Source organism: Momordica charantia, assembly GCF_013281855.1.
Source record: "Momordica charantia cultivar OHB3-1 chromosome 11 unlocalized genomic scaffold, Mcharantia_2.0 BLBB01000011.1, whole genome shotgun sequence".
Classification (NCBI taxonomy): Eukaryota; Viridiplantae; Streptophyta; class Magnoliopsida; order Cucurbitales; family Cucurbitaceae; genus Momordica; species Momordica charantia.
This window is the reverse complement of record NW_028275159.1, coordinates 2367484-2392327: the sequence shown is the minus strand read 5'-3', so window position 1 is coordinate 2392327 and position 24844 is coordinate 2367484. Positions and strand designations below refer to the sequence as shown.

The 24844-nt window shown below is 31.7% G+C and overlaps 3 protein-coding genes across 4 annotated transcripts; 1 reads left to right on the top strand and 2 right to left on the bottom strand.

The window, feature by feature from the left end:
- Positions 1-730: 730 nt before the first annotated feature.
- On the bottom strand, positions 731-3985 carry LOC111011179 (uncharacterized). The gene is made up of 3 exons (XM_022284855.2): positions 3373-3985; positions 1853-2040; positions 731-1555 (listed from the first exon to the last, which is right to left on the bottom strand). The coding sequence occupies exons 1-3, from the start codon at positions 3941-3943 to the stop codon at positions 1040-1042; spliced, it is 1275 nt and encodes a 424-aa protein (XP_022140547.1). The 5' UTR covers positions 3944-3985; the 3' UTR covers positions 731-1039.
- Positions 3986-9490: 5505 nt separating this feature from the next.
- LOC111012109 (U-box domain-containing protein 30) lies at positions 9491-12039 on the bottom strand. The gene is made up of 2 exons (XM_022286152.2): positions 11509-12039; positions 9491-11352 (listed from the first exon to the last, which is right to left on the bottom strand). Exon 2 carries the CDS (start codon positions 11293-11295, stop codon positions 9940-9942), a length of 1356 nt encoding a protein of 451 aa, XP_022141844.1. The 5' UTR covers positions 11296-11352; positions 11509-12039; the 3' UTR covers positions 9491-9939.
- Positions 12040-19513: 7474 nt separating this feature from the next.
- On the top strand, positions 19514-24190 carry LOC111025866 (serine carboxypeptidase-like 2). 2 transcript variants are annotated; one of them, XM_022303764.2, is made up of 14 exons: positions 19515-19950; positions 20042-20187; positions 21707-21783; positions 21907-22029; positions 22178-22280; positions 22357-22391; positions 22478-22579; positions 22704-22790; positions 22905-23030; positions 23161-23232; positions 23317-23435; positions 23516-23629; positions 23786-23831; positions 23921-24190. In XM_022303764.2, the coding sequence occupies exons 1-14, from the start codon at positions 19790-19792 to the stop codon at positions 23999-24001; spliced, it is 1392 nt and encodes a 463-aa protein (XP_022159456.2). In that variant the 5' UTR covers positions 19515-19789; the 3' UTR covers positions 24002-24190. The 2 variants fall into 2 exon arrangements, with proteins under 2 accessions (XP_087975440.1, XP_022159456.2); XM_088119314.1 differs by lacking the exon at positions 22478-22579 and having other exon boundaries at positions 19514-19950.
- Positions 24191-24844: the final 654 nt, after the last annotated feature.

Sequence of the window (24844 nt, the reverse complement as noted above, 5' to 3'; positions counted from 1 at the left end):
TCCTGCTGATTCTCTTTCCTCCATAACTTCGAAATTTCATCATTAAATGCTGAATTTGTGCGTTGGACATCAACTGAGTGGTTGCCAATTATTTTAACTTGAAGAAAAAAAAAACACACTTTTTTTGCCATATAATTTCTTCCTTCCCACTTTCCTCCTCCACAGACCACATCCTCAATTTCTACAAATTCTATCTTTTTTGTCTTCTTCCTCACCCCAACAACAAATCTCATCCACAGTGGTTGTGGTCACTACGTTTCCTTTCAATTTCTACAAATTACAAAACAAACAATCAAACAGACCAACCAACCAACCAATTTGGTCTAAATTTCCAGTTATAAAATAATACACCAACTTGCATTCCTACGCCAAAAGGATTGGAACAGAGGCCTTTCTATGAATATGATAACTAAAGCTGTATATATCTTTATGGAGTAGGGAGGTTAAAGTACAGCAATAAAATCAAAAAAATGGTCCATTATGGTCGCTTTGTAGGTACCTGTGGCTGTGATGGACGCAATTTCCTCCAAAGAAAGCAAATATTGAATCCAACAGAACCCTCTTATCAGCTGCCTCAGCTACATAATTCGCTGCCTCTTGTGGCTGTTATAAGTTGGCTGTTTCTTCTGTCAGACAAAGCTTCCACTGAAATCTCCATTCCTGACAGAAGTTGCTTTCTTTTTTTAGTATTTGGGCACACCTGACCTTACGCAAGCTGATAAGGGAGATCTTATGGAACAAAAAGAATCTATATCTTTCCCCTTTTGTCTATTTACTGATACATTCTTTACACAATTCCCAAACAAGAAACCAAACAGAAAACACATCATCAAGATACACTCTTCCAAATTGGAATGTTCGTTGATCTCATTTACAAACACACCCACGAAAGCAACATCAGATGGCTTTATTGGACCGGCATATGAAGCCCCACAATCATGCCAGACGACGTTGTACAAGTTCATTTAGCCTCACCAGATACACAACCGGAAGCAACATCTTGATTTTTTTTCCTTCTAATTTTGGTTGTCAAATTTCCCTATTCTTTTGAAGCAATCTTGAGTTTAGATGGCAAAACCATATCATCATCCTCGAGATCACTAAAGGAAATATCTTCATCATTCTCCAGAGGGAGGATGGCCGCATTACAACCACCCAACTCCGAGTCTTCCTCTAGCCAGTCATTATCTGACTCGTCCTCATAGTTCTGAACAAGGAATTTTGCAGAAGACCCAATCATCGAGCTTCTATCCTCGTTCTTAATTGAAGGTTTTTCGACAATAACAGACTTATCAATGAATTGTGTTTCAGAACTCTCTATTAGGTATTTCTCTGTCTCATAATTGCTTGACGTGGATGACGTGCTTGGCTCGGATGTAAATGTCCAAGGCAGCGTAGATCCTGAATGAGTATCATGGAATGCCATGGAAATACCATGTTCCTGCAGCACACCAGAGCTGTCTTTCAATTCAAAAGTGTCTCTACCACACCAGTAAGCTTCTGGCTTGGTCTGCTTTTGTAATTCCTGCATCCACATTGATCTGGCTGCTACAACCTACAATGTTTGAAGAATCCTTATACTGCTGGAAGACATAACGTTTCAATCAAAGGAACTATAATAATACTCGATTAAAACAGTAAAATACATGTTTGAACTTCATATGGAAGTAATATTTTTTTTTCTGTAACCATGGCATTTGGGTCATTTTGTGCACAGTTCGAATATACACGGGACCTTAAATTAATAATTAGAATGATCATGCCAACCATGTAACAATATAGAAATTACATAGTTTACCTAGACAAGGTTGCATTGAATTTTACAATATAAAGAAAAGAAAGAGTAGTCAACCTGTGGAGTCGATAAAACCTCAGCGTCATGCTTATTGAGTCTTGAATGCAGGAGCACAAAATAGACTTTCCAAAAGTAACTATCACTCATATGGCAAGGACACAGCTCAAATCTGAGAGCAGCTAATCTAGGAGCAAGACGTTCAATAGTGAAAGCATGCTCTTTTTGGGCATCAGACATTTCAAGATCTAAAACAAGAAAAAGAAGAGTCTAAAGATGTAAATACACAGGGTTCAACAATGTGAAAAACATCATAAAAACAGATAGTTAAACAACAACAAAGTCCAAATTCGTCATTCAAAAGTCAGCATATGTAATCTAGTAAGTAGAGCACGTTATAACATTTCTTTCTCAATTCATCTTATATCCAAGTATATAAGATGGGATTATGATAAATTCAGTACGACTTATAATATTAAAAAGTTCAAATAACTCGATCATACTTTATTGTATAAAACTGAAACATCATATTTGCACAATAAATGGACCCAATTAATAGGACCTCAAATATAATCTGTGGTATGCCAATTCTATTGATAGATGAAGGAAAACCAACAAGTTCCCAGGTTTTGAAGAGGCCTAAGTCTCTCCCTCAACATACTACTTTGTATCCCCCGTCATTGTAAGTTCGTTAGAAAAAGGGGTCCCGTATCATGTAAAGGATACATACACGCCACACCCTACATGCAGGTGATTCTCTGACAGTGGACAAACTCACACATTGCATAACATAACAACAAAACTCTCACTTAGACTCGCATAGCTTTCACCTGGTGTGAATAAACAAAATCGGGGTTTAACCTTCCCATCACAAAATTAAGTGGATTGGCACCTTAGTGAACGAGTTTGATTCGGAAAGTATACATGAATAGAAATAAGCAAATGTAAGTGCTGTACAGCCCTGAGGGAACCACAATATTACGACTTCTGACCATGAAAAAGGTAATGGTTATCATGATTTAATAAAGCAATAGACATCGAGAAGCAGAAAAAATAGGAACCAGAACGTCAAAGAAGGAAAATACGAGGAATGACACACAACTGCAGGCCCACAATTTCCAAATTGCACGTGATACTGCAGCTTTAAGTAAGCCCATGCCCAGGCCTTAAAAACTGAGGTGACAGAGGCCATATAAATATAAAAGCAGAGGCATGATCCAAAAATACTATCCTGAAATCCAAAAAAGCTAACTAAGTTAAATCAAAATTTCTTAATATCCATCTATTGTATTAGGATTCCTGTGATCTCATTGCAACACTTGACACATCCCAAGATAAATTTCTAGCATCCCCAGTGCTGTAGATCCAAAAGAACGGAACACCCGAGTATCCAATTGTTCTATTTTATTGAAGTCTCCATTCAAGGAGATGGGTTTCCAAAAGGATTCCAAACAGCTAGTTCGAAACCTTCTAATGTCATTTTGAAAATGTCAATTAAAAACAATGCTGCTCAAGATCATTCGCGGTGGACTTACATTTACATTTTGAATTGGATAGCACAATTAACAAAACAGACGTACCGTCATTATCTTCCTCCTCGTCAATCGGAAAATCAATCCACGTCTCGGGGTGCATTGCGATGTTCGTCGCAAACGTCAGCACTTCATCGGTGATCCCAACAGCGTCTCCCCAACCATCCTCGCAGTACTCCTCCTGGAAATCCCCCGACGCATACGCATCACAATCGGAACGCATCTTCAAGACCTCCCCCGGATCGGACAGGTCGTGTTGGGCCCCGGAGATGGAGGGTTTCCGATCGGGAGGGCCGGCTAGATCCTCGATGGGGCGGTGAGGGGAAGGCGAAGAGGAACCAGGAGGCGGCGGAGCAAGGAAGGAGGCGACGCCCCACAATTGGCGGGTTAGGGTTTGCTTGAATTCGGTCAAATCCTCTCTCACGCCACGAGATGGAGATAATGGTTCATCATGGAATTGGGGCTGGGTGAGGCCGCGTGGGTGGTGATGGAGGTGGCGAGGAGTGGAAGACGGAGAAAGAGTTGGATCGGAGGGAATGGGGGATACCACGTCGTTCTCATCGTCTTCTTCGTCTTCGAGTCTGAGGGTGTTGGCTATGGAGCGCGCCAACCATGACATTGTATCTGATTCGGACCACGAGAAAGTGACTGGTTCAAACTTTCAGCCTTAATATGTTCATTGTTTCTTTTATTTTATTTTTTTCCCTTTTCTTACTAGTTCATTTTCGTAAATTCATTTTAGTTAAATTATAATTTAAGCCTCCATAGTCTAGCCTTCAATTAAATTTAGCTTGGATACTTCATACTTATATTTTAGGCTAAATTAAAAGGGAAATACCCTACCTCCTATATTTCAAAAATTACTTTACTATCTTTTATAAAAATTTTGAAAATACCCTTTAAACAAACCTCCATCAATATTATAAATTGGCATGACAAAATCTGAAATGACGTAGGAATGGACGTCATGGACGTACTAATTTTTTTCTTCTTCCATTCTCAAGAGAGTTTATTTTTCCGTTATCTAGAGAGTTTATTTCTCTATTGTCTATCTAATTTTGTTCTAATTCCTCCACATTTCTTCTCTTTCATGATTTGATTCACACAAATTTTAAGTTAATTGCCTGGTCGTTTTAGATTATGCCACGTCAATTTTTCATTCAAAATTTTATGAAAATTTATATTTTTGAAATATTTATGAATTTTAAAAGTGGTATTGGAATTTTTGGAAGGATAGAGTTTTTTTTTTTCTTTTTGCAAATTAAACTATGAATGAAATTGTGAAATTGAATACCAGTAATTAAAATATTATAAAGTTCGTAGTTTTAAAATTACTATTTGGTAAGTGCAAGGAAAAGGATAATCATTTATTGAGAGTTGAGTCACAACACCTTATGAGAAGGACCAAAGAACTTCTATTGATATAGACTAATTTCTTTTAGTCGGTGTACTAAAAATAAATAAAACAACGTTTAGACTTTAATTATAATCATTTACTGTGTTAATTTGTTTTACTCAAAAGTTAACATTGAAGGGGCAGTTTAATCAAATACTAGCAGTAATAATTAAAATTTAAGAAGTACAAAGATGTTAAAACTGAAAGCATAGGAACAAAAAAGATACTGTAACTGTAAGTATGTAACCAAATATTTTTACCGTGGCATTGGAGATGGTAAAAAGCAGGTTGGTTGGTACAAAAGGGGAGAATTGGTATGTAGCTTAGGTCATGATTGGGCTGAATACACCTATAATGGACCAACCCGGTTGTTAAGTCGGCCCAAACAAGCATTGGGCCCACATTTGGGTTTACTTACTGTTACTCCGGCCCAGCCCACTGAAAGTCCAAACCCTTCTTAGGCGATCGAATTAGTCCACCATCTACTTTGTTTTTTAATAAAAAAAATGATGTGATATTTTAAAATCAGTTTTAATGCCCTCACTTTATAAAAGAGATTAATATATCCATATATTTTTTCGTTTTGGTTCAAAAACATACGAGATTATGGATCTATACTTCGATATTTTAGTTTTATAATAAATGTCTTAATCGCCAAAACGAGCATAGTTCAGAGGTAATTGACATATGCCTCTAATCAAGAGGTCGTAGGTTCATTGATATTTTTCTTTTGTTTTTGTTGTTGTTGTTTTTTTTTTTTTTTGTGCACTCATTAACTTTATTATTAATAGATAAAATAAAATGATGGTTTTCTTAGAAGGGTTCCACAATGGACCCTTTATGGAATTCCAACCATTAATAGAACAAAAGAAAAAACAGTGGTCCCAAATGATCACTTAGAGAGAGGGGACTGAAGAGATAACAAAATGTTAAAATACATTTTCAATTTTGACTCTCTTGTCTCCATATTTTGTTTATAATAATTTAGAGGCTGTTTATTTATTATTCATAATTTTAAAAACTATTTTATTCATTTATTTCTCTAACATATTAATATCAAAAAATACAATAACTTCTAATTAAACTCTACCTACAAAATAATTCACGAATATAAGTAGTTAATAAATAAATAGAATTAAATATTGTTGAATTTTTCTACCATTTTGTTATTATTATTTTATTTCACGAGGGCCTGTTAAAAATAGAATGATTAAATCTTTGATGAAATTTTATTTTGAATTAGTAAATTTACCACCGAATATTCAAATTCTCAATCCACAAGTGCCTAGGATTTTTTAGGATACAAATTACACATAAATGCATAATCCGACCTCAATTAGTGTTAAGGATCCTAAGATGAAAAGAAAGGGACATAAAAATGGTTTATAATAGACATAGACAATATCTCAAATTATAGTATTATACTAAGTGTGGTCTTCCAAAAAGAAAATAAAAAAAGGGTACTATATCGAGTGTTTGTAGGAGGAAAACAAAAGATACACATATATACATGTATGTATATATATAATACAATTTTGGAGATATAAACGAAAATCATTATCTTTATTACTAAGCTGATGCTTAAATTTGGCCTAGCAAAATGATCAAATTCGCATAATTTTTCTTGATTAACAGGATCCAACAGAACTTGTAAAATTAGACAGAAACCATATATTAGTTTATGTTTAAACTAATACATATCGATGTGGTGTTAGTCCATCGCACTCATGAAACCATATATTAGTTTATGTTTAAAGTGTAGTGAAAATTAAAATTTCGTAGCATATATATCTTAATTGTCAAACTTTCCTCTCTAAAGGAGACCTAAGATTTTTGGACTTCTTCTCCCATCTCGAATTCCTTAAATATGAGAAATTCCAGTTGCTCTCAAAAGAATCGAGGGGGCAAAGAACTTGTCCAAGAATTTGGGCTCCATAGGCCGATCAACCCCCTCGAGTTCGGCCTCTCGAGTTCGTGCCCAAGAACTCGGCTTCTTGACTCATCGTTTAGCCTTAACGTTTTTTGGTCGATGTGCTTACTTGTTGAGGTTTTCTATAGCCCATTCACATATTGAAGTTTCTTTATTCACAACACTCGTAGACTGATCAGGTTTCATTTTATTCACAACACTCAATATTAAATATATTTATATTCTAACATGATCTCACAAGTTGTCTAAAAATGCTTGAAATAACAAATATTTTTTTCTTGTATTATCAGGAATCTTTCACACTTGTAATCGACATCAAACTATATTCAAACCCTAAAAAAAAAAAAAAATTCAATCCAACTACTCATTAAAAACATTTTAAAAATTGAAGTGACAGTGGAGAGGGGTTTTAATTTTCATAGGAAAATCCGAAAAAACATACACAGCTGAGCAGTAACAGAGAAGGGCATTTGGGAGGGACACGACACGAACAGACCAAAGTAAAAAAGAAAAACAAAACAAAAGAGAAAAAAAAAACAAAATTTATGGGTTGTAGAAAAAAAAGTTTAGCAAAAGGAAGATAAAAATTAAATCTGTATGTCTCTCATAATGTCTTCAACAGCGACATCTCTTTATTGTCACAAACAGAAGCCCCCCCCCCCCCCCCCCCCCCCATGTTTTCTCATTTAATGTTCTCTTCCAAAGTTTTCAAATTTGCCACCAAAAGTTCTTTTTTTTGGGGAAATTGGTTCATGTATGTAATTAGTTTTTATTTGTTTTTATTTTTCTTTTTTTCTTTTTGCAAATGGGAGAAAGGAGTTGACCGTGTGCACCCATTTGTGACAACAAAATGAGAGGGGAAGGCCCCCAAATGGAAAGAGTAGTTTCTCTCTACCCACAGCCACAGATAAAATTATTAAACCAACAGGAAAAATGAAAAACTAATGACCAATAAGTGAAATGACCAATGTCTCCCCTCTATTTCGACACTAAAATCTCAATCACCTCAGTATTACGGATTTCCAGGGTGTCCTTTTACGCCACCCGTCCCTTCATTTCATTTTCCAAATTTATTCTCACTCTTGGTAATTTTGAGCTCTGTACTCTCTACGTCGTTATATTTTAATTAGAAAGTTGATGGTTCGATGTTTATTTATAGATCTCTACGTTCTTATATTCTACTTATTAGAATTAGGCCTCGCTCACAATTGTTGAGCATGAACTCTAAAAGGACAAATTAGACTTAATTTCGATTTGGCTGGTATAGTATAAAAGTTTCAATTGGATCTACTCCTTGAGAAAACAAAAAAGAAAAAGTTTTAATTTGGTCTATATAATTTCGAGTTATTTTCAATGTAATTTATAAAGGTTTATGAGTCCAAATTTGTTTGAGTTATAACAACATGTGGGGTGAATGATCGAACATCCGACCTTTTGGTCGAAGATACATAACTTAACCAGTTAAACTAGGACCACTTAGTCACAATTTCGTCCCTATAACTTTAGAATTTTTAATTTGGTTTCTTTGCTTAGGTCTAAACTTATTTTTCCTTCAGTTCAATAAATATAATGTGAAAGATCGAATTATCGACCTTTGAGATGATAATAGGTATCTTATCTATTAAATTGTATTCTGATTGACATATAATTCACATTTCGTCCTTAAATCATATTTTACCCACCCAAAAGTCTACTTTCTTTTTCACAATTTTAGTTGTATTCTAATAGGTGTTTTATCTGCTAAATTTTTTTTAATTGAAATATACTTTCGCATTTCATCCTTAAATCATATTTTATTCCCCAATTAATTTTCTTCTTCGCAATTTTTTACCCAACTCTAGTACACTTAGTTAAATAAAAAATAAATACTAGCTTAGGTAAAGAGAAAACATATAACATATTAAATATAGTTAGACATAATTTATAAAGTTTAACTAAATAAAATTGAAGCTGCTGAACCTCTATGGATCAAACTGGATTTTGTAACCAAACTGAAACTAAAGAAAGACCAAATTATTAACTTAATTTGATACTGATAATTTTGAAGTTAACGTTGTTGGCATGTTGTGCATATTAAAATTATTGGAAAAAGAAAAACAAAAGTTGGGGTTTAATTGAAAATAATTATTGAGGCATAAGAAAACTTGTTTTTAAAAGGAATTAAGCAATAATGTAATAGAATTTTATTTATTATGACGATCCTTATCCTCTTGGGTTTTTTTTTTTTTTTTTTTTTGTTTTCTTTGGTAGACATTTTCCGACCAATTTTCTGGGCATTCATGACCAATCATATCCAAACTCTCAATCAACCTTTATTCACACACACAAGATGAAAAGGCTTTCAATCTTTGGGGGACCCTTCATCGGAATTGTACTTTTTTCTTTTATATAATTATTATTTTCCAACTTATTTTTTTATTATTGTTTTTCTTTACTTTACTTTATCTGTGCTTAACACTGTTAACTGTACCATCCATTACATCATGTCTTCTAAACAAAACAACTCAATTAATTCATAAAATTAGTTTGTTTTTATTTTAGATCATCTTTTCTTTCATTTGATGAGTATTAAAATTAGTTGATTATATAAGTTTGCTTGATCAAATAATGTTTAGAGAAAGCAAAAAGAAAATTTCAAACTCTTCGCTTAAAACCAGAAAATACAGAGAAGTTTTTAGAACCAAAATAAGAGTAGGAATCAAATGATGTTGAAAAACTATTCCATTGCCCATTAAGTTTGTTCAACAAAGTAATCATTCTACTCCCACGATCACCTCTGATTCTTTTAGTAATGATAACAAACAGAAAAATTAGTACCAAAAATTTCACATTCCAAAACCTACAATAATAAAGTATCTGAAATAGAAGGAAAAAATAATAAATTGTTCATCATCATCATCATACACGATTTGATAGGCCAATAAAAACCTCTACAAAAATTTACAATGGTGAGAACTCAAATACTCACCCCCACTTGATTGATTGATTCATCTCCAGATGGAAGAAGAAAAGAAGAAGAAGAAGAAGAAGAAACCCTTTTTTAAGGCAGAAAAAAGATATCTTCATTCATTTACTCTTCAAATTCAAAACTCAGGCTCTAACAAGAATCTTATCTTCATCTTATCCACATAATAATCTATTACAGAGTCGCCATATCCGCTTGCCCAGGCTTATTTTTGACAAAATGCCATTCCCACTGGCTCCTTATATAACCTTCTTCGAACCCGAATGGAGCTCTAGAGATGGCGGTATCTGTGTTTCGAGTTCGCTGGTTTTTTCTCTCCCTTCCTTATTGTATTGTCCTTGTGAGCTTACACTTGGAAATGAAGTGCGTCGCTGTGTAATTCAAGCTGCAGAGTTTCAGAAGCTCGGAGCAGCGCTGTTTCAGAACGGGATTGCAACCGCTCTGGATCACCAAAAGAAGCTTGGCTGCTAAGCCTGCTTCCACTGCTTGTGCTGCACATTCTTCAGGGGCGAGTTTACAAACTGCCCATAAGATTGATAGAGCTAGCTGAGTGCAGCTCTCTGAGACTCTCATTAACAATTTCACTAAGTTGGGAATGGTGTTGGGGCAATCTTTTAAGGCCACCCTGCCCTCTGAGAGGGATGATAGTGAGTCCAATACATGAAGGGCTAGTTCCAAACATTCGGGGTCAAAATTCGGCAGAATTTCAATCAATTGTGGTATTGCCCCTATGCTCACTACTGAGTTCCACACTGGTTCTTGGGAGCAAAGAGATTTTAGCAATCTTAATCCAGCAAGAACACCATTTGGGTGTTTCTTTTCCTTGATTAGTCTCAATAATCCAACCAAAAGGCTCAAACTCGAGATGTTTTCTGCTCCGCAATCGTCCCCTTCCAGCAAAGTCTCAATCAATCTGGTGCAGTTGATTTTGGTCTCTGTGGATCCTTCATTCAACATGTCCACCATTAACGAAACCTTTGCAGGTTGAACAAGGTTTCTCCTCGACTCAGAATCGAGAACCAAGTTAACCAAAATCCCAATGGCTTCCGACCCAACTGCATGGGACGTGAAAGGACCCAACAAGGATGAAATTGAAGCGAGACCACCATTGTCTTCCACTGTCTTCTTTGCTGAAGAATTCGAGGCCACGACTTGCCGGAGCTCCTTCAAAGCTCGGATACGTGCCTGACCCTTGACTTTTTTCAATGTGTCCAAGAGCTCAAGAGCCCTGCCCTGAACATCCTCCGACCGCTTCTTCATTGCCAAATACTTCTGCGAAAACCAACTGTAAATCAGTTGGTGAAGGGTGTTATTGGGGGTGATTGAATCATCCCAAAGCTCCTGCATTGTGGTGGGGCAAGTAAAATGGCCGAGAGAGAACCATTTGAGGATGTTGGCTCGTTCGTAGGTCTGGCCAGTACAAAGGGTAACAGGATCTCTCATTGGCTCCAATGAAATTGGGCAAATAAACACGGATGGAACCTCCAAATTCTCCAGCTCCTCCACCATCTCCTTCAGATCCAATTTCTCAGCCCCTCCGCCGTCGCAGATTAACCCACCCCCGCCGCCCAGAATACCGTCCTTCACGGCGGTCTCCACATCGAGAACTTGCCCACCACCACCCACACCCAGCTCCGAATCGGCTTCCCTTCGCCGACCGGACGGCTGGTACATCGGCATTTTCGCAAACCCTTAAAACCAAATCTCGACAGAAGGAAAAAAAATACCCCCGAAACCCTGAAATAGAAAACAGAACCAGCTATTGAATACTTTCAGCAACCAGAGCACAACACAAAGGGTTTCAAACGCTACGACAGAGAAATACGTGCGAAGAATCAAAAGGGGGAAAGAAAAAGAAGAAGAGTCTGATATTTTTTCTTGCTTCTCTCTTACTTTCACTTTCTTCGACTATCTTTTGGTATCCTTCCCATTGACAATCAAAATCAGCAAAAATACCGAATGGGGACATCTTTGATTCCTTTCCCACATTGATGCTTTTCTTTTCTATCTTTTATCTGAACCCTTTCGCTGGTCAAAAGAGCGGTGGTCTTCTTCTTCTTCTTCGCCATCGCCTCCATCGTCATCAGTAGCGTCGAATGAAGCTCACTTCCTCTTCAAGCTCCACAAAAAGTGCGAAATCATCAAAACCCACCCAAAAAAGAGGGAATCAAAAGCGACGCCATGGATGTAAATCACTCATACTCGAGAAACACCACACTCAACCCCAAAATTATTTTGATAGGAAAAAAGTGCCAGAAGAAATTTTGTAGGATCTAAGACACGAAAGAATGGGAGGCACCGAGAAAGAGAAAGATGAAGAAGAAAAAAAAAAGCTTTAAGTTTCTGCGGAGTCTCTTCTCTGATCTCTCCCACACTCTGCTATGGTCTATCGCTTGGGCCAGGGGATGGAGAATTGAAGCCCCCTTTTTTCTTTTTCTTAATTTTAATTTAATTAGGGTTTTTATTTTTACAGCCAGTCACCGGCTACACTCGGTAGTTTAACCGGGAGCCACACGTGTAGTCGTGCCTTTTCACCTCTTATAACCGTGATCGCCGGTTTTTTCTTTTATTTTATTTTATAATAATTATTTACTGGGAGTTTGTGGGCATCTGGATGGTCCCTGGGTTGGACTTGGGGATGCAAAATTGGTCAAATGGTCAAAATAAAAAAGCGATTTTTTTTTTTATGATGAAAAAAAGCGATTGATGTTACCATCAAAATTATTGAATAATATATTACGGAATAACCGCGACACGAGGTGGTGACTGATGCGGACCTTTAACGGCGCCGTTTCGTGTTACTGCGACCTTGTAATTCTGTAATTTGGTAGCCCATTTCGCTGTAAATAATGTGCTATCTATCATTGCTATAATATACTCTTTCTTTCTCCTTAATTATCAACCATCTGTATGTCACAAAAAAGAAAAAATTATTATTATTATTATCAGCCATTTGTATATAAATAATTATTTAAAATTTTAAAATATAAATATAACATCAACAGTGAATATGAACATAGTTAAAGTTTTAATGTTCTTCCATCCTTCTTGAAGAAGGTAGGTTTCAAATTCATCTTTCGTATAGATATTTAAGAAGTTTAAACTTTTTAAAAATAATTATAATAATAAACGATGATATATTTAAATTAAGAAAAAAAAAGCAATTTGTTTCACTAGTTAATTTTGTATGATTTGGACTAAGAAGGTAATTTTAAGTCTTGTTGAGTGAATATGTTTATTTTAAATTACATTTTTCTAAATTCATAGTCTAGATCAAATTTTCCTACTCCCTCCCCGGTTTTAACATGATACCATCTAAAATTTCACATCTTCCTATGAAAATTTATGACCCATTCGTGTATTTCAAGATTGTAAACATTCATATTTTACCCCATGTGTTGCACAATTCTCACATTTGTACTATACTCCTTTATTTGAATAGTTTGAATACAAACTATACAATAAACTCATTTGGTACACCCTCAAGTTCGTTAAATTTGAATTTATTAAAATAACAACCAAAAGTGCTAATTTCAGCATTTAAAAATAGATATAATGTAGGTGAGAAATATTTTAATGAGTGAGGGGATTTATTTAAAAATATAATAATAAGGCAGTTTTGAGTTTGGAAATTCAAAAAGTCAAGAGACTCCATCACCACCATGTACTTGGATTCAAAACATCATTATTATTAGAGTCATCAGTCAAATGTTTTGCTTTTCCTACTTCCCCAACTCCAATCTTCCACCCTTAATTATTATTATTATTATTTTATATTTTTTGAAAAGAGAGATAAATAATGGTGCGCTGCCGCTGCGGCCTGCGGGTGATTTAGAACAGTGTGAATTGGCAGAGCCGCACGGTTCCCGTTGCTACGTGTCAGTGTTCTGTTGGCTGTGAGGGAAGCAACTGCATGAGGGGACGCACTGAGACTGGTCAAACCACACACCAGATTTTTCCCTCTAATTTTTGAACTTTCCAACATTTTCTTTTTGTTAAATATACAATAAGGTACTTCATATTTTAGATAATTCTCAATCCAGTCATCAATCTTTTTAAATTGTCAAAAAATCTTCTAATGAATTAAATCCTTAATCCTGTCATTCGTAAAAAAATGCTGCAATAGATCCATATGGATCATTGAATTACTATTTTATTAGGTATATAAAATCCAACTACCAATCAATATAAGCAGCGAGGTTAGTATATATTCAATATATTTACCTATTTTTTTAGTACAACAATTTGAAAGTATAGAGGATCGAATTTCCGACTTCGAGGAAAGTAGGACATGGCTATTTTATTTATCAACTTAATTTTTTTTTTCAAACTTTTTTTAATTTCTATAATATGATTTCAATAATATTTAATTGCATCTGAAAAAAAAAGACACCCTTTAGGTTGGAATTTGAACCTAAAAAATGATATGTGTTGATGAATTAATGTCTACAAAATTCAAAAAGAAAACGAAATAGCCCTGTGGTGAGCTTGCAAAATATGTTTGATATCAAATAACAATAGGTTAAAAAAATTAGTACATAAACTGGAGTAATATCCGCTTAAAATCTTATTAGAATTTTCCGAAACTTTGAGTTTATTTATTTATTTTTTAATTTTATTGTTTGAATATTGTTTAAAAACCTTATTTATTGTTGTTTAATTATAATCTAAGAAAGGGACGTTGTTGATTTGTGTGTGAGTCTGTTAGATGCCCTCGACATTCAAAGTCCTAGAAATTTGAGTCCAACGTGTTTGAATGAAAGTGTTTAAATTATTTGTTGAAATGGAGCATTCAAGTTGATGTTTAATACAACTAACATGTAAATCGATTGTTTGGTGTGAGATTGATGTTTTAGTTAGTTGAATTATGTTACAATGGAAAAAAAATATTTATCACCTCTATATTATATCTAAATTATGTAACTTAATATTTCGAGTAAAATACAAATTCACTGTTTCACAAGATGCGAATAATATATATATATATATATATAAGGGTATTCAAAAAACTTGATGATCTTAAAAAAAAAAATAGATAAATCCATACTTTTGGGTTTGATTATAAATTTGTTGGACTTAGGTTTGATCAAGATAAATGAAAATTGTATTGGTCAATTTTAAAACTATTTCTTCGTTCATCCTAAAAATTATTTATATATATATATTTTATTTTATTTCATTTAATAACTCTCTATGAATTACTTATTCTACTGCAACTTCTAAAAATAATTTTTTATTTAAGTTTTAGAATTTACTTTTTCATCATAGGAATAGATATTGATTTTCTGATTCAATATTGACAACACATAAATAAAATTTTAAGATATTACCATTTTTGATACATTATTTTAAATAAGTGACTTGAATAACTCGAACCGATCGAACCCACATAATTTATGGTTGGGATGGGTTTGATTTTTTTAGTAAGAGTTGATCGGGTTGAATAAATTTACCCCCTAACAATTGGGTTTGATTTAAAAAGTATCTCAATCCAATCCAATCCAACAAATGAACACCTCTATATACATATTACTTTACAATTAACATATCTTAAATACATAAAGTACCTATTGTGATTCTCTAAGAGTGATGGTTTGACCCACTTTTGTAGTTAATTGAACTAAAATTGAGAAACTACAAATAAATAATAATCAAAATGTACGCATACATATAGATACACTCTATTTTCATATGTATTTGTTAATGTTGTCATGATATACAAACAATAGTAGTAATGGAAGAATTTGTAAAAAGGTTGGCATTTGAATTTGCTTTTGAATATGAATAATTAAATATAATAAACTTATTAAAAAACAAATGAATATAATAAACTTGTCCATGCTTTACAAATATAATATGGAACAAATAAGATAATATTGAAAACAAAGTTTTTGGATCTACTTTGGGAAACGAGCCTTATAAATTATACCGCCAATGGTATATATTATATTCTCTCCTTCGGCTCAAGTCCACATTGTTTTTTTCAACTATGAATAAAAAATTTCACACTGATACTAAATATGTACTTATATAATGGCAACTCACTAAAAAAAATATCATACATCGATGCCTATGGATTTCAATTATCTAAATATATAAACGTTAGTTGTTTGCATAAAGAAGTGGTAATAGTTATTTTCTTTTATATGAAAAGAGCGTTAATCAGTGCTAGTTAAGACATATATCTTTGCAGGAAAGTAGTCGATTCAAATCGTCACCTCTACTATTGTTGTACTAAAAACGCTAATGAATAATTTATTTGATTTCGTAGTATTAAATAATATAATAATAATTTAATTAAGTTATGTCCATACCGAGGATAAAAAATATTATTGATTAGGGCATGACGGTCTAGTGCACCTTTTATCTTTTGAGTGGGCTTGGCCCAAAATAGATGGGGATCTTTTGTTTTGCTAGTCTTTTGCCTCATATGACGGGAAGGGCTTTGATTATTGGTAATTGGCCCAATAAGAAAGCAGCAAATATCTATTTCTCCACATTTAATAAAAAAAAAACAAAATTTAAAAATGGCCAAAAATATTTATACAGATCACTAATTCTAAATAATATTTTACACAAATTTACCCCTCCAACAAATAAACTTTATGGGCTTAATTTTAGAGATTTATTTGGTAGAAGATTAAAAAAATAAAAATAAAAAATCAATAAGCTTCCAACTCTAAATTTTGTATCTAATAAGTCTATTAATAACTTCTAAAGAATAACAATAGTACATCATGTGGGATGAAAATTCGAACTCTCAACTTCGTGGCTCATTAATTTAATTTAATATTAATATAGTACGATAATTGTACTATTTAGAGATTACAGTGCAAGTTGATTTAGTTGGGGTTAGGTGCTTGGAGAGCATACGAAGAAATGGGGGTAGGAGAATGAGAATTCAAATATAACTCGGAGGATAATGAAAGTTTAAGGTACGTTTAAAAAAATTTTAAGGTACAAAAACTAAATAGATACAACTTTAAAATTAAAATTTAAAAACGTATTAAAAGTTTGAAGTCAAAGATTAAATAGACATAATCACGATAGTTTATGACCAAACTTATACTTTAACATTTTTTTCCATTTTTCTCACACATTTTCTTTTATACAAATTCAATTTTCTATATTTTAAATATCATGTTTGCTTTCTTATCATTTATCTCGTACATTTTTTACAAATACAATAAAAAAAAATTAAAGGAGTTTCATTCTAACACATCCGGGTAAAACCTAAAAGCCCGAGATAAAAAAAATAAATTCTTAATTTTATCAAAGTTTAAAAAAACAAAAACAAAAACAAATTTAGATATCGAATGCTAATTGATTTTTCTGAATTTAATTTTTAATCTTTTAAAATTTTAAAATTCACTCTTAATATATAAAAAAAGAAATCTGTACAAAATATATGTATATATACAGACACACACTATTAAGTATCATGTACATATAAACGAATTTTAACTGATAATAAAGTGACTAAATTAAAATCTTAAAGCATGAGTAATTAAATTGAAATATATAATATAAATTAGAAAAATACTCCAACATTAACAAGTAAAATACACATTCTCAAATATAACATAAAATTTGAAACCTTATAAAAATAGCATAATCCAATCCAAACAAACGACATTTATGCTATATTAAAAAAAAGTGATATTTTAAAATATAAATTTACGTTAAATGATTGTTTTCCATTGTTATCGATATAGAGAAAAATTAAAAATATTATTTTTTTAATAGATTTTTAAAATAATTTATTTTCCAAACTTTTTTTTTTCTCAAGAATTGCGTAGTTTGAAAAATCTCAAAGACCTTGCCACCATACTACGCAACAATAATAGTAAAACTTGTCCCTTTCGCCCAACTAGCTCGTTTGACTGGTAAAATACTAACTCAAATAAAAGAATAATATTTGCTAAAATAATTTAAAACCATAGTTATAAATGAGGTTTTTAAAAGATATATTTCTAATTTAACTTATGTTTCTTCTTATAATAGTAACTTAACAAGAAAAATTAATGAAAAAACTTGATCCCTTAGATCATTAAATATTTCACAATTTATTATTTTTTTAATTTTTACAATTTTCTTCCTTAATTGTCAAATATTTAATGATGTAAAGTAGGAAGTCACTCCTTAACTTTAATGAACCTATTTTTTTTCATTTTATTTTAATATTTTTATTAGTTGTAAAATATTTAATGGTCTCGAACAAGTTCCTCGAGTTAAATTTTTTTTTTCAAAAAAAATCCCTGACATTATACTTTTCTCATTAATGCAGTCATAAATGTGTGATTGTTATTAATTATTTAATTTTGATCCTTAGACTTTTTTTTTTAAAAAATTATTTATCTGGTACTACTTCTTCTCGAATAACTTCTCTCTAGACTTCATTTAAAAAAGATAAAAGAAAAATACTTCTCTCTAGATTTTTCTTCTTTAAAATTTCTCTTTCAACTTTATCTTTTTGTCTTTTTCTCTAATATTTTTTAATTTTAATGTCTAGAAGCTATACTTATAAAATAAAATTAGTCTTTTTTAAGGAAAATAAGATAATTACTGTCCAACTAAATATTGTCCAAATCTGGAGAAATCTCATAGATATTTTAAGTCCAACAAATAATAATATCATACCCGTCATCAGCATGTGAATTGAACAAGAGAGGAATAATTTTTTCAAAAAAAAAAAAAAAGAAATTAAGCGCGAGTAGCACATGACATATAAAATATATAAGAGATATTTTAAATTCACACAAGAATGAATTAAAAGCCCATTTGATGTTATTTTTATTTTCTGTTTCTTGTTTGTTCGGTAAGTGTTTATTATTCTTTATTAAAAACCAGAAAAAGGCACAACCATGTGTTTGGAACTTGTTTTTCATTGTCTTAAACTTGAAATTAAAAAAAAATCATTTTTAACATGAAAATTAGTTTTTAAAAATAAAAGATACAAAATCATTATATTTTATCAAAATTTTTTAACATTTATTAGACATTTGATAATTAGAAAAAAAATTTGATAAAATTAATTAAACTCACGCGCCACACGAAAGGAAAACCAGGATGTGGGTGCAGCAGTGAATTATTATATTATTATATGATTAATTTGTCTTTAGATTAAATTACAGATTCATCCTCTCAACTGAATGGTTCTCCAAATTTTTTATTTTGTGTTTAATAGTTCTAAACATATTTTAGAATTCATGAATTTATTATACAAAAATAAATAAATAAATCTAATGGACATAAAATTCAATTTTTTTTAATGTTTTTTAGATCCATTAATTTTAAAAAAATAAATGTCGAATAAACTAGAGATCTATTAAACATTTTAAACTCAAACTGGAAAGTTTTAAAGTTTAAAGACTCGCTAAAAGAGTAAACTTATATTTAACTTTATTTTTATCCCTATATAGTTTGGATACTCGTTGTTACATCTAGCCAAACTTCTAAACAATTTATTTGGAGTATTCACACTATGATTTTACTTTATAAATAATTTTTTAAATATTGGTAGGTGGCAACATCATTTTTTTTTTAATATTGACCAGCAATGAATTGAAAGAGTATTTTTTTTTTCCAGAGTACAAAAAATTTCTCCCTTGGTGGTACTACACTCTATTGATCAGAAAAATGATCAAGTCTCTTAACCAATATTGGACTATTGATACCAGCGAACGGAAAGATTTCCAAAATAGAGTTAGCATTTCTGATGTTCCTAGTCAGTACTTATTCGATCTATCATCTAGAGAGGATATAGTTTCGTGTACTTTCAATAGATGCTGAAGAGCAATTACAATTGTTTGTAAATTAAGACGTGTTGTCAGGATTACAGTTAAGTGGTTTTGTGATATATTTCTTTCTCTATGGTCGAGCATTGAATCAAGGACGAGGTAATTTGTGGCCGAGTTATCCCTTAAAACCGAGGTATCTTTTATAGCCGGGATATTCGTGCGTAACTTTTCAAAAGACGGGTTCGAAATTTCATACCTCAATTTAGAGTCTCACTCTTCTTATTTGGTCCAGTTTTTTATCACCTAACACATTGAAACAAGAGAAAAAAAACAGTCGGTGTTAAATTAATATAAAATTATGTAAGGCCCCTGGCTTTATCATTATATTATGTTATCCCACCCCCCATTCAAACGCCCGCCGATTCATCTTGTCCATGGCCTCCAAAACCATCCTCTTCCGCTTCTCTGTTTTCTTGGTTCTCCATTTTCAGGTCTTCTCCTCCTCCGCCGCCGCCGCCGCTGCCGGAAGTTCTTACTCGACGGTGAAGTTTCTGCCGGGATTACCCGGTCCCCTTCCTTTCGTACTCGAAACCGGGTAAGTTTTGTTTCTTCTTTTTAAGGTTTTTATTCTGAAATTGGAATTGAAAAGAGTAGCGATTGATTATAGGATTTTGGAATATGAACAGATACGTGGGTGTGGGGGATTTTGAAGATGTTCAATTGTTTCATTATTTCCTCAAATCCGAAGAAAATCCCCAATCCGATCCTCTCATTCTATGGCTTACCGGAGGCCCCGGTTGCTCTGCTCTCACTGGGCTTGCCTTTGAAATTGGTAAACCCTTAGCTAACCATAACCATTTTTTTTTAATTCCTTTTTCTTTTTCAAAATTTTAAAAACTAATTTTAGAATATTGTGGTGTAATTTTATGAAATTCCAAAGACTAAAAAAGCAATTGCACTGTACAACAATAAAGGTAGGGTTGGGTCTTTCTGATAAGCCTCCGATCAGTCATTTTTCTAGCGCAATTAAAATAACGATATTTGTCAAAATAATTCACAAAACTACAAATATTTACTAAAAATAGTTTTCAAAATTGTGCCATCTTAAAAAAATAATAAAAAATAAAAAAACCCCCACAGTTCTATCTTTCTAATTTAATGCAACTCATTTCAAGATTCCCATATCCAAAAAAAGCTATTTAAATATGCGGTTGCTATTTTTTTTTGCATATTAATTTAATTTTGATGATAAATATATATATATTTTTTAATACATCATCAACTCTTGGATAGAAAGATGCATCCATTACCATTAAGCTAAACTCATGATAATAAATGATAAATACTTACAAGTGCATTAACTTTATAAAATGAATAATAAATCATTAAAATTTTTAATTTTGTATCTAATAGTCTTTTTACTATTTTTCTTTTTGGAATATTTTTTAATCAAACATAAATTAGAGGTTTAAAATTCTACTAAATACAAAATCTATTTTGTATTAATTTTCAAAATTATCGAATAAGTTAAGAATCTATTAAGATACAAAATTAAAAATTTAATGACCTATTAGATATTTAAAAAATTCAAAAATGTATTGGACACAAAATTAAAAATTTAGGGATTTTATTCGATATTTTTTTAAAATTTAGTAAACACAAACTCAAAAATTTATGCAGTAAACTTGTAAATAAACTATTTTGATTTGGATTTTTTATTTAATTCTTCACCTTTTATATCTTTGGCCTTATTCTCTATCACCTACTCTTTTTTTTAACATATCTTTTTGTCTAGACTTCATTTAAAAAAGAAAAAAAAAAGGATCTTCTCGCTAAACTTTTGTTTTTCTAAATTTTCTTTCTATAACCTTTTTTTTTCTTCGCTTTCTCTAATATTTTATAATTTTATTGTTTAAAAGCTATACTTAATAAAATTAGTTTTTATAATTAAAAGTCAAATCATAATTTATAATTGTGGTATGACTATGGCTGAAAAGAAATCAATGTTAAACAAGATTTTCGTTTTAGTTTTGTAAAATTGTTTCTACATCAGTCAGCTTTTTACAAAAATACAAGTTAATTAGTCTCATTGGGCTAATTAGTCATATCAACACAAATGCTACCATATTTATATTTGAAAATACTGTGGGTGCGAAAAAAAATAAAATTATATTAAGACGTGTAATAAAGATTTAGATCTTTGATTTTTTGGTTAATTTTATATGTCTTAACCAATTGAATCATGTTATACATGTCGTAACATTTATATCTCTATTATTTAATCCACATTTGATTATTGGAGTGATTTGATACGATTGATTGTGATGATTTTATATGATATTTATTCAAAGGTCCCATAAGTTTTAAGGAAGAGCCAAATAATGGGAGTCTACCTCAACTAAACATAAACCCCCACTCATGGACAAAGGTGACAGTAATTCTTTAGACTTCGGCTAATTATAATATTAATAATAAAAAGAAAGTGGGATTTTTTTTTTTTTTTCTTTTCATGCATGGTTAAACTAATTTTCATGACAATAATGGATGCTAGAAATCTAGTATCATATTTTTAGATTTGCCAGTGGGCTCTGGATTTTCATATGCTACAACTTCAGAAGCTCGTAAGATTGGAGATTTTAGTCAAATTCGCCATTCGATCCAGTTTTTGAGAAAGGTATATATATATATACTCATGAAAATTTAAAGTTTGAGAAATATCACAAAATTTTGTGACAAATTGCCAAATTTAATTTTAGATGATTGATAGTTTAAAGTCAAGCATTTGCATTCCATAATTGTAACCCGCCAAGTGAAATTTGTAGTGGCTGGTTGATCATCCAGAATTTATATCAAATCCATTCTATGTTGGCGGAGATTCATATTCTGGTATTATTGTCCCCGCTATAGCCCAAGAAATTTTAGAAGGTAAATATTTTTTTATTGCCATTGCATAATAATTAGATGAGATGTATTGTTATACCTAATTTGTTTAATGTCACAGGAAATGGACATGTTTTTCCATTTATAAATTTTCAGGTTTGTGAATTAGACTTCTTTCACTTGTACAATTGATCAGGTTCTAACTTTAGCATACTAACTAGTTTTTTCATTTCCCATGTTAGGGATATATCTTGGGAAATCCTGCTACTATTCGCGGTTCATATTATAATTTTAGAATTTCTTTTGCTCATAGAATGACTCTCATCTCTGATGAATTGTTTGAGGTACCATACCGTTTGCTCAATAAAAAAAGTTGTAACTTAGAAAGAAAATATAAACACAAAACCGAAAAAGAGAGAAAATATATGAGATGAGGAAGAACTAATCTAACTTTTAGTTCGTGTACAGTCATTAACAACTAACTGCAAAGGAGATTACGTGAACATCGATCCAAGTAACGTGGAGTGCTTAAAACATTACAACACATACAAAAAGGTTGGTAAGATTATTATTATTATTATTATTATTTATTTCATATTATATGATAGTTGTTGATGTTATTTGAGAGCTATTTCAAGTTATTCTCGGTTTTGATGTTTTTCATCTTAGTGTATTTCGAAAGTGGAGACAGCATGTATTTTGTTGCCAAGTTGTGGTTCATTTCGGTCTCCAAAGCAACAAGCTTTATCTGCTCGAAGATCTCTCTACAACACTCCTCTTCCCATTGGTTGCCCTGTAATTTTCTTCTCCTTCTCATGAATTAAGAAAATGTAGACATTTTGTGAACTATTACTCGAATCAATTGATGGCGATATTAATTCTTATTTCCTCGCAAAGATGATCTTGAATCGTGTTTGTTATGCAGGAGTATAAATACTTACTCTCGTATTATTGGGCGAACGACGATCAAGTTCGAAAAGCACTTCACATACGGGAGGTAAAAGAGAAGGAATTGCAAAAGAATTTTTAAATATTAACTAAAAGACAATATTTGAATCTACACTTTTTTTTCTTCTTTCAGGGGAGCATTGGAGAATGGATAAGATGTATGAGCACAGAAGACTATAAAATGGAAATTGAGAGTGCTTTTCCTTATCACGTGAACATTAGTTCTAAAAGTTACCGGTCTTTGGTCTATAGGTAATACTCTATAATTTATTACTAAATGATTGTTTGCATGAATTTTTATTTCCTAATTATTTTTGTTGATCCAAGTATAGTGGGGACCATGATATGGTAGTGCCGCATTTGGACACTCAAGCGTGGATAAGAGCTTTAAACTATTCTATTGTTGATGATTGGAGACCGTGGTTAATTGCAGATCAAGTAGCCGGGTAATTATTTTTATTTATATCGACATTTGCTCCAATCATTGTTGTGCAATTCAATTATTTTATTTTGTTATATGATAGTTGTTGATATTATTTATTTATCCCGTGAACTTTAGTAAGGTAATTCAACAATTTAATAGTGATTTTATTTCTCAACAGATACACGAGAACGTATGCAAATAAGATGACATTTGCAACTATAAAAGTAAGAAAAACCATTGGTGTAAATTAATTAAGCTTTCTTTTGCAAGTGATTTTGTGTACTATATATTTTGTTTTAATTGACATTTGCAGGGGGGAGGACACATAGCAGAATACACACGAAAAGAATGCAGCATAATGTTTAGTAGATGGATAACAGGAGAATCTTTGTAAAAGATTTTATAGGTAAACTAAAAAATTTCAATTATGTGAGAAAATTGTCTATGTGAGTTTAGTTCAGCAGTAATTAGAATACTTCTTTGACCTAGAGGTCATGAATTCGAATCCTCTACTTGTTGTACGCAAAAAATAATAATAATAATAATAATAATAATAATAAATTTATGTGAGAATTTTTAAAAATTTGTTTACGAGAGTGATGAATTATTAAATTATTGTTATATAAATTTTATTTGAACATGTAGACATAATCCTTTAAATGCTACGTAAATAATCAAAATGATACAAGGCTAGTATTATGATAAATTAATAATGTTGTGGTATAAAAATACAAAATTAGCTATTAAAATGTACAATACAGCTAATGAGCTTACTTAACATATAATACAAACCATTGTAAAGTTTAGGACGGCTCGATCCCTCCCTAAGTCCAGTTGTCGCCTTTCCATATATCTCCAACTAAATGGTGAGAGATCAAATTGTCACTCACACATAAACTAAAAAAATGCATGAATGTCTCTATTATCTATTACTCTATAATCAGAAATATTAATATATGTTAAAGTTATAAATTTAGTGATTGAATATAAATATAATTTGATTGTTATAGTTTGATTAAACTACATAGATTATATATGCTCTTGGGCTTTTTTTTTTAATTATTAATTTGGTTGATTATGTTAATTAACTACTTGTACTAAGAGTTTATATTTAATTACAAAATAATTGAAAACGAGTGGATTTAAGGCAGGTAAAAAACAACATATTGATAATCTATAATATTTAACCAAACTAAATTAACAAAATTGAAAATAATCTCAAGCATTAATATTGAAT